Source organism: Castanea sativa, chromosome 1, assembly GCF_040712315.1.
Source record: "Castanea sativa cultivar Marrone di Chiusa Pesio chromosome 1, ASM4071231v1".
Classification (NCBI taxonomy): Eukaryota; Viridiplantae; Streptophyta; class Magnoliopsida; order Fagales; family Fagaceae; genus Castanea; species Castanea sativa.
This window is the reverse complement of record NC_134013.1, coordinates 20992501-21003551: the sequence shown is the minus strand read 5'-3', so window position 1 is coordinate 21003551 and position 11051 is coordinate 20992501. Positions and strand designations below refer to the sequence as shown.

General features: G+C 30.4%; 1 protein-coding gene across 1 annotated transcript; it reads left to right on the top strand.

The window, feature by feature from the left end:
• The first annotated feature begins 5860 nt into the window (after positions 1–5860).
• Positions 5861–7410, top strand: LOC142622438 (protein TOPLESS-RELATED PROTEIN 2-like). The gene is made up of 4 exons (XM_075795903.1): positions 5861–5970; positions 6066–6245; positions 6359–6472; positions 7188–7410. The coding sequence occupies exons 1-4, from the start codon at positions 5861–5863 to the stop codon at positions 7408–7410; spliced, it is 627 nt and encodes a 208-aa protein (XP_075652018.1).
• Positions 7411–11051: the final 3641 nt, after the last annotated feature.

The window sequence follows — 11051 nt, the reverse complement described above, 5'->3', positions numbered from 1 at the left end:
AACAAATTCCTTTCACCATTAAATTACAAAAATAAATTAAAATATATTTTGAAAATCTACTTTAAGACTGTTGGATTTATATCAACAATTTATTTTTGTGATAAAGTAAATGGAACAATACACAGATCTAAGAATAAGCAATAATACAAATAGATGTATAAGGCAACAGTAACAAACAAATACTTAATATATATATATATATATAGAAATCTACAATTAATTAAAAACTCACAGACCAAATGTATGAAGGATGAACAATTCAGATCAAGTCTTGTGTTTGACACAATCTCCTTAAAGCAGATTTCACTCCTCACACAATCACTGTGGTGCTTTGAGATTCACAGGCGTCTACCTCCCAGAATAAGATAATTTACAGCACGAAAACAAAGCACACAAGGTCGTGTTCTACGAACTACTCAATGTTTCTTTCTCTCTCTTTAGCACAATATGAAATGCACAAAAAATTCTCACTGGGAGAGGGTTTTTTTTTTTTTTTGAAAAGTAGTTTTTATGAATGAGGGACTATGTAAAAATTATACGTTACTGAACAGGTACTATGTTTCAGTAATAACTGTTGTGCACAGACTAATTGACTCAAAAAATTAAAATAATAAAATAATATTATTATTTGGACAAGTAGGCCCAGTCCACATCTGCCAGAAGTCCAACCCAATGTCCAACTCATGAGTATATAAACTCATATATTATCTCTTTCTTTTCCCATGTAAGACTCATGATTTTTACCACTTTTAATAACATCTTCAAGTAAACATAGAAACATTAATTTCTTATTCACTCTATGCTATTTTTCCAACACTAATATGGTAGTGTGTGTGTTTGTTTCTATAAAAATAAAAATAATAATAATAATAATAATAATAATAAAAAAATTGGTAATTGTCCACATTACTTAAGACTTAAGAGAATGTATTGTGTGTAGTATAACTTACCTTGCTTTTTGTTAAAAATTACAAAAGCTTTTGAGTCGAGTTTATGATATATTTTTGTGTTAGAATCCCATTCCTTCTTTCTTGTGTGTGTGTGTGTGTTTGTTATATATAAAAAAAAAGACTTTAACACACTAGTTCAGAAGACAATTTTTTAGATTTTTAGTACTGTTAGTCTAAACTTTAGAATGGAAAGAGGATCTCTATTTTAAAGAGGACTTAAAGTGTACAAGAGTTTGGATTTGTGGTTGGTGTCTCAACTTGAGAAATCAAAAGCTAGTGAAGAGAAAGGGTTGGTGCAGCCAGTTGCTAGCAAGAGTGGAGAGCTCAGACATCTACACTTAGAACTTGGAGGGTTTATAAGTGTGCTATATCGCAATTATCTATACTAGAGGATTGATTCACTGGGCTAGGCTCTGAAGAGTTTTTTACTTCTTGTTGGGTTTTCCATTTGAAAATAGATCTTGTATTTGGGTGTGTGTGTGTTTGAGGATTTGCTGAATTTTGCCTTTATCCACGCAATTATGTAATTGGTCAATTAATTACATCGGCTTAATTGACTAATTTGCTAAAACTAGTAATTGTTCGTAATTGAGGTCTAACTGTTGGACGATAATAGATTACTAATTATAAGTTATCAATAAGTCTAATGCCATACTTTTTTCACAAGTATTGAGGTGTTATGTTATTATTACTACATTTCATTCCATGTAGGCTCCACTCTATTTTTGAATGTAGAATCCTACTTGAGTGCATGTGCACCAGTAAGTAGCTGTATGCAATGCTAACTACTAGATGATGATAACGTATTACTAACTTTAAGAAATCATATAAGTCTATTGCCATACTTTTCATAAATATTGATATGGTATGTCGTGATTAGTATATTTCATTCCATATAGGTTCCACTCTATTTTTAAATATAAAATCTCACTTAAGTACACGTGTTCATTATTAAGTAACTGTATGTAATCCTAAATGCTGGAAAATAACGGATTACTAACTGTAAGTTATCAATAAGCCTAGTACCATTATTTTCACAAGTATTGAGAATCTGAGATAGTGTGCCGTCATTTGTAGATAATAAAAGTGGTTTTAAAATTTTCAAACCGTAACTTTCTAGCCTAAATTGCCAAGAGTCTTATTATTTAATTAGTATTTCTTGGTGTTTCCAACGAAGATATCCTGTGTTCAAATTTCTTACTCCTATTGTAACATTAAATTATATACAAATATTACCAACTTAATTCTCAAGTATCATTTAATTTATCACAACTTTTTTTCTTTTTCTGTTTGTGAACAATATCACAACGTATTTCTAGTTTATTTAATTTATGTAAAACTTGTTTTTTGTTTAAATGGTTTGTAAAACTTGTTAAACATTTTTTTTCCCATATATAACCCTATGTTTATCCTATTATTTTTAAAACTTGAAAAATCAACCAAAATAAACTCTCCCAAACTAAAACTACCACTACTAAAAGTAATTTCATAGGCAATGTGCAACAAGACCGTTAACTGGCCTCCAATGTGCAACAAGACCGTAAAAGGTTAACGCAGAAGATGCAGTGAAATCGAACAACATTGGGTTCTCTGCTACGAAATTTACCACTTCTTTGTGATATGTATTTATGTTAAATGTCGTTCTTTTTTCCTTGTGTGTGTGTTTGTTTCTCTAAAAAAAGAGTTAACATATTAGTTTGAAAGACAATCAATGGTGGAGCCAGAAAATTTTCCCAAGGGAGACCAAGCTAAATGTATTATTGTATTTTGATAGTCTTAAGTCTCTCAATATAATTTCCTCAAAAAAACATCTCTCAATATAAATGTGAATGACTTTATTTTTGGGAAAAAAAAATCTTTTGCAACAGAGATTTACTTACAGATTTTTATAAACCTATGCTTTAAATGCTCATAAAGTTAATGACATATACATGACAAAAAGTAAATATTAAAAGAAAATTAAATGAGACATCAATAAATTAAAGAGCAGTTATACTTTTTTTTTAACAACGAAAGAGTGCCATTATTTAAAACTTACTCAATATTTTAAATTCTAAACATTAAAAGAGAGAGAGAGAGAGAGAGAGAGAGAGAGAGAGAGAGAGAGAGAGAGAGAGAGAGAGAGGGGGGTATTTTTGGAAAATCAAAGGGGGGCCTTGGCCCCCCAAAACCCCCACCCACCGCCCCAGAAGAAAATTGTTAGAATTTCTAGTGTTGGTATAAACATGAGAATGAAAAGAGGATTTTTATTTTCTCATGGTTATTATGATATATTGCTATATAGAACTATTGATTATAAATTTGTTAATAACAATTCAAGTGTCAGGAGTAGATTTGAGGGTTAATAATACAAAGTAAATTCTTAAAGAAAATATTGAAGTGATTGAAAAAAAAAATTAAGTTTTATCATGACTAGCTGAAAATTTGTTTGTTAAGAAATTGATTTGCATAAAAAATATTTTGAAAAAAAAAGAGAGAGAAGAGATGGATGTTCTTGAGAAAATTGATGAAGATTAAAGTGAATTGAAATCTCATAAGGCAGAAACTGTAGAGAAAATTGTCAAAATTCTCGATGAAATCAAATAAGATGATTGCAAATATCAAGATCTCATTATTTTAGTGGTAGGCAATACATCAAATTTTATAGATTTTATTGGGGTACGTTGAAAGATTTGATCGGATCGTCAACTGTTATTTGGTGAATCTTTTCAATTGCATCATGAAGATCAAGGAAACAAAAATTTCAAGTTGCTCAATTGATTAATTACAAGTTTTGGAAGAAGGCAAAAGGGTTGAATTATTCAAAATATTTATTTTATTTAACACTAACGATGTCAAATCTCCAATATTAATGCTAGGATGTGTTTTTTCTTTCAAATGGAGTGATAAGATGTAGGACATAATATGCAATTTAATTTTTGTAATTTATTAATTTTGATATTTTTATGTAATTTTTGGAATTTTAGATCTAGGGTTAGTTTTTCGTTGATTATGTAGAATCCCACATGAGTGCACGTGCTTACTGGTAAGTAACTGCATGCAATTCTTAGTGTTGGACAATAACGGATTACTAACTTTAAGATATCATATAAGTCTATTGTCATACTTTTCATAAGTATTGATATAGTATGTCGTTATTAGTACATTTCATTCCATGTAGGTTCCACTCTATTTTTAAATGTAAAATCTCACTTAAGTACACGTGCTCATTGTTAAGTAATTGTAAGTAATCCTAAGTATTGCCGGAAAATAATGAATTACTAACTGTAATTAATTAATAAGCCTAGTACCATTATTTTCACAAGTATTGAGAATCTAAGATAGTGTGTCGTTATTTTTAGATAACAAAAGTAATTTTAATAATTTATCAATGTGAAAATTTTCAAACCATAACTTACCGGCCTAAATTGCCAAGATTCTTATTACTTAACCGGTACTTACTGATATTTCCAATGAAGATATTCAGTGTTTAAATTTCCTACCCCCATCGTTTCATTGAATTATAAAAAAAATATTAACAAAGTATCATTTAATTTATCACAACCTATTTTTTTTCTTTTTCTTTTTATGAATAATATCACAACTTATTTCTAGTTTATTTAATTTATGTAAAACTTGTTTTTTGTTTAAATGGAATGTTAAACTTTTTTCCCTATATATAACTATATGTTTATCCTACTTATTTTTTAAACTTGACAAATCAACCAAAATAAACTCTCCCAAACTAAAACTACCGCTACTAAAAGTAATTTCACAGACAATGTGCAACAAGACCGTAAAAGGTTACCGCTGAAGATGCTGTAAAATTGAACAGCTTTGGGTTCTCCGCCACGAAATTCACTACTGCTTCGTGTTTAGAGAACTGGAGCACTGCTCTTGGAGCATGTTTCTGAAACGCCCCAAGTATATATGGTTAGTTCTTACTTCTTATTGGGGGCTGTGAATGTGATTATCTGTCACAGTAGCATGGAGGCCATTGGGTGTTACATGTAACGTCCAAATGTGTTTCTCTATGCAAAACCGTATACATATGTGGCAAACCTTCCAAACATGACCATGGTCCTGTTCTTTAAATTGGATGCTCCTCGAACCATGTCTATGCACAGCCTCTAATTGAGCTTCAGAGAGAGAGAGAAAGACAGATCTAGAGAAAGAATTCTTCAAGTGAGACTTCTCTTCTCTGAACTTCACAAAAGAGCTAGGAAGAATAAAAATCTTAAGTCTTTTTTTTAGCCACTTTGAAATCTTTCCTTTGCCCTTTACTTTTCTCATCCAAGTTTGACATTTCTTTCTTTGTCCTGTCTCATTGATTTCATAAATTTCAGGTCAATTTATAATATTTATATATGATTGACTATGAAAGTACATCTAAGAGTACAGCAAATTTCATGTGAAAATTACGCATATGTGTGTTTGTTTTTTATCGGTTGGGTTCTTGTTATTGGTAGATGGAATTATTAAATTAATTTTTTTATTTAAAAATTTAAAATTTTGAGATAATTGATAATTTATCATAAATTCGTTCTCCTCCTTACTACTCATCTGAGAAAATTTCACTTATTATTAGAACTTAGACATCACTAAAAGTATTGTTTAGGCTCATATGCGAAGAAAGAGTGTTAAATTGATTAACTAAATTCATTTCTTTTCTTAAAATTTAAACTCTTTGTACAATCAGTAATTTATTAATTAGTTACCACTACAGGGAAAAAAATTTAGCCTTTTTATATTACTGCTAATTTGGTCCCCAAAAAGTGAAATTATTGATTCCGCCAGTGTTTGCTTCCTTGTAAATTAAATCAATATTAATCTTATAGATCTGTTATATTTTTCATAGTTTTGTTACCATTTTGACGTACTGATTTTTTTTTTTTTTTGCATGGTTTGAACATGAAAGGTCTATTGTGATTATGGCTGCCCAGAACCAGAACATTGACCTTAACTCTAATCCGAACAGAGAGCTCCTTTTTATGATTACTATATTCCTTGAAATTAAAAACCTGACAGAAACAGCTCGCATGTAGGTTTTCAATTTTCTCTTAATTTATCTCCAACTTTCCTGTCCATCTTTGGAAATATATAATATAACATGTTACTTGGTTTTTTCTTGGATAGCCTTGAACGCGAATCACGCTTTTACTTCAACATGAGGCATTTTGAGCACCTGGTGCACAATGGAGCATTCGATCAAGCCGAGGAATATGTCGATGGCTTCACTGATGTCCATGAAAACTCGTTCTCGTCCAAAATCTATTATGAACTTAGAAGACAGAAATTCCTTGAAATCCTGGAAGAGTAATTAAACTTAATAACTTTTTACTTTTTACTCCCATGTCCTTTCTAACTACAACGCAAAATTTAATGTTTAAGGCTAATGATCATATATGTAATTTTGCTGTATTGGCTAGGGGAGAGCGTTGCAGGGCTTTGGCCATGCTCATGCATGAGTTCCGCGATTTTGCACCCTATAATAGAAGCTTGTGCGGTCAAGCCGCTGCGCTTTTGACTGTGGATGATTTCAGGTCAGTGCACAAAATTGAAAATTCCCACTTTTGGTTTATGTCCCCAATTTTTTTTTTTTTTTTTGTTGGGTGAGGTTAGTTCGAGAATTACATATTATGCTTGCATTTCGCATTGGTTTAAAAAGCTCACTTTTTTTACTATTTAACTTATTTTTGCTACTATTCATAAGTCCTACAATACTTTTTGGTACTCCCTCCGTCCCATTTAGTTTGTTCTCTATTCTATTTTGGGATGTCCCAAAATATTGTCATGTTTCTAATAATAAAAGTCATTAATTTACTAATGTTCCTATTATACCCCTATTTAATTTTCAAAACTACTCCATTTGAAAAGAAATTCAATTTTTTGATAAATTTATTTAAGGGTAGTTTTGGAAACTAATACATTTTTAAAAGTTAGACAAAACAATAAATAATGTTCTCTTAAAAAATTTGACTTTTCAAACAGGACAAATTAAGTAGACAGAGGGAGTATTATTTATGAGTCTCATCGCACTATTTCAGTTACTTTTTATTTTATTTACAGTACTTTCTCAGCAAAAAGATTTCAATTCAACTAAATAAATTGTTTCTAAATGGACTCTATATGTAATAAAAAATTAAAGGGTTAAGTACAAATTAAAAGTTAAACTAAGAAAGGAATAAAATAGACAGGATTTGAAATGGAGAGAATCTTATTCCTTTTGTTAACAATTTGCTGATGTGACCCTTTCAGGACTTATCAAATACGTACTGGTCATGGAGACATCAACGAAGCAAGAAGATTGGCTATGGATGAGATCCGAAGATGCATCCATGTGAATCCAGCTTTCCATGGAAAGCTAGAACCGCCAGATATTATATCCTCCTTGCAACGTGCCTTTATGCTTGCCAACTCAAGGAACCAGCAGCAGAATGAAGTTGGCGGAAATGGTGATCCTGCTCCACCTAATAATTAATGGCTTCTCTTCTTCTGGAACTAGAATGCCCTATCCTATGGGAAATGCTATCCCCTTCCTGAGAGAAACTAGTTTTCTGTCTTTTTAAGTGTTTTCTTCATAATTATCGTATCTAAGAACATTGTTTCTCTTTAATTTTTACAAGACTTCGTGCTTGTTTTTCATTATTGTTCTCTTCAAATTTCAATACAGGAATAGGGTTTATCTTTTAATTGATGTTTTAAGTTTATGAAGTTGAATCGAATATCATCTAGTTTCCAGAAGTATTTTATTAGCTAAAGCAATACTCTATATATTCTTATTATGATATTATCAACATGAATGTCCTAAACAGAGAACATGGCCTGACCAATCGACCCCACCAAATTCGTTTATATCATAAAATTTGATATCCAGATCTTTTAAGTCTTGGATATACTGCTAAAAAACTAGAACTAACTTGCATTAGCGACGAATGCTATTAGCTTCTTTTCCCATTTGGCAATTAACCTGAATCGAATATATCATCTAGTTTCCACCTTAGAATATTTAGTGGTTTTGAGATGGAACATAAACCTCAATCTTTCAAGTTTCAACACAGGATAAGTACCATTATGCAAAAGTTTCTTTCTTATAAAGTACTTTTTTTTTAATATAAGATTCTTATAAAGTACTTTAATAACGTATTACTTAGCATACTCATCGACTAGTAGAATTTCGATGTTTTCAATTGCATGTATGTGTAAGTATAATTCCCAAGTCCATCCTAATTAAAATTCCCAGGATAATGTGGTACTCATGCTCGGTCTCTTTTTCTTCAATTACTTAGCCAAAGGAGAAACTGATTATGTCTAGTATATCAATCTACCAATCTAAAATGTTAGCCGTTCCATTTAAGATTAGTAGATTACATGTGTTTTTCTTTTCTTTTTTGTTGTATTTTTGGTCAAATTATAAAATAAATGCTAACCCTAAACTCTGAAGCCATTATGTATGGGTTAATCCAAGAGTTCCATCTTTCAAGTAAGGAGACAATTCCCACTAAATTACTAGACTTTTAGTTACAACTACTCACTAACCCGTGCGATGCACAGGAAAGCTAGTGTATAAAGATGTAAGCTATTCTTTTTCTCTTCCTCTTTGCTTGTACATTAGGATTCCAATTTCATAGCTTCCTATCCTTGATATGAAATATTAATCTTGATATGAAACATTAATTTTCATAATAAAAAATAGAAATCAAACATAAGTTTAAAATAAAATGAAGAATTAAATATTTAACATCCTCAATTATCTATAAAATGTATGAAACACAAATTTAAAGAACTACTTAATCAATATTTAAAATAAATTGAAAGACAACTTTAAAGTGTTTTTTGTATTTTCTTCCTTTGTTGCTTCATATTAGTCACTGAATATCTCCTTTTGTTTTCCTTGAATACAGATGTTAGTGTGAGTTGCACATTGCTTTGAAGTATCACTAATTTAAGCCTGACAATAGAACAGGTTGAGGAATGTATTACAACATATACAAGTTAATATCATATTTGTAATTTTGCTAATTAAAAAGAATACATAATTCTATCATTTTATCAAGCTAAATTGCTTTGTCAGTTTCTTCAAAAGATTCAAAAACTTTCTTGACGGTGTAGAATTCCTATCCATACTTGAGATTATAGTCATTTAGTTGTATTTGGAAAACAAATTCTTTTCCATTCAGATTTTCTATTTACACAGGAAGGACGACTTCTTCGAGCACCTAACAAAAGTAATAATTTTCAAATTGTACACTCAAGTAAAGTTTAGTAGATATTAAACACTAATTTTATCTTCCATATTCTCACCTCTAAACATTTTTTCAAAAGGTATTTCATTGATATGTTGTAATGTTTCTGCTTTTGAATAAAATAAAATGAATATGGTCATTCTTGAGCTATCTTCAACCTTTAAATGAATTCTATACCTGATAAGAGAATGACATATATAATGTTAATATCATATTAGTTATTGTGTATTTTAATATAAAAAGTAAACATTTTCATTTTGTATACCTTGGGATTGGGAAGCATGCCTTTTTGTTGCAATTGTCACACCATAAAAATTCATCTCTTGATTTTACCTTTTTACGACATACTTCACAACAGATAAAATACCAACCAGAATTATCTATCTTAATGTTATAATCTTTCCCTAACAGGTAACGATAGTTTTCTAGAAATTGAATTTGATATCAATTAATTCATAATTTTATAGTTAAATTTTGTAAAAGCAAGTCTATATTACATAAAACAATGTTAAGGACACAATGTTATTGTTCAAGGTCTTCTTTTTTCTTACCTCATTATCAGAGTCCCACATAATTTTTGTTATTTCACTTATGATTCTTCTGTTGATGTTCATCTCTTCTTGAATTGTCACTTGTGGTTTGAATTGCTTTGGCATTTGTACTATTGGTTGGTTATTTTCCACCAGCATGTTATATTACATAAAGATATTAATTAGACATAGTATTGTAGAGATTGTAATACATTAAAAATGTGAATCCAAATCAATTTAAACTCTAGTTCCACTTGTTGACAATAAGTTATACTCTCTTGCAATGCACAGGATTCATTAAAAAAAAAACAATTATCTATATATAAACTTATATATGTGGTACAACAATGAATACACTGATGTACATATGACATTGTACAATTCAGCATTCAGCTTGAAATGCAGTGGCCCTTTCTTTCTTCCAATGTAAACGCACTGCATCTTAGGGCTGGCAGAGCCAATTAAATTGACCTTATTAAACACTTTCGTCCCATCACAAAAAGGCCATTCATGCATAAAATGTAATGGTCGACGTTAAAACTGAAAAGATGAGCTGGAGAATTGAGATTGTTAAATTCAGGCCCATCAGTGGACCCTCCTATCACATGTAATTGTTGGACACTTCTTAAGCAAGGAGGGTATGGACAATGCATAGAACACATGACGTTACAGTTTCAATATTTATAGATTCAATTTATTTACAGAGGATCCATTGTCTCTTGAAGACATGAAGTGCTAGCTAGAAGTTAGGTTAGCTACCTCTCATTTTATTCTAAGATTTTCGTAGGCATTTATGAAATGCAACAAAGGGCTCATGCAACTACAGCAAGATTTGAAATACATTGAATTTAGATCAAATATTCATACTTATAACACTAGAATAATAACTGTCTGTCAGCCATCAATATCACAAAGTTTGTGCTGGATATTTAGTTAGATTTCCCAGCAAATAGAAATGAAAGACAATATGTTTAAAACAGGGCATTCCCATCACAATTAGAAACCTAAAATAAACTTAAAATCCCAAGTAACCAACACCCAATCTTGCATAAATTACAATAAGAATTCAGACATTGGCAACCATACATGAACCCAGATAAGAATTCACAAAATTAAATCCAATAACCCAATTATTGGAAGCACCTGTCCAAAGCTACACACCGTAGTTATAATGATATCATGAATGTGAAAAGACTAAATTACCAGAGCCAGCCGGGTATATTATATGTAAAACGGTACTTGTGTTTTGATATTTTCATACCCTAACACTATCAACTACTAATATTTTATATGGCAAATACTTCTGATATAAAATAAACTTCAAAATCCAAATAGAGCCACATTAT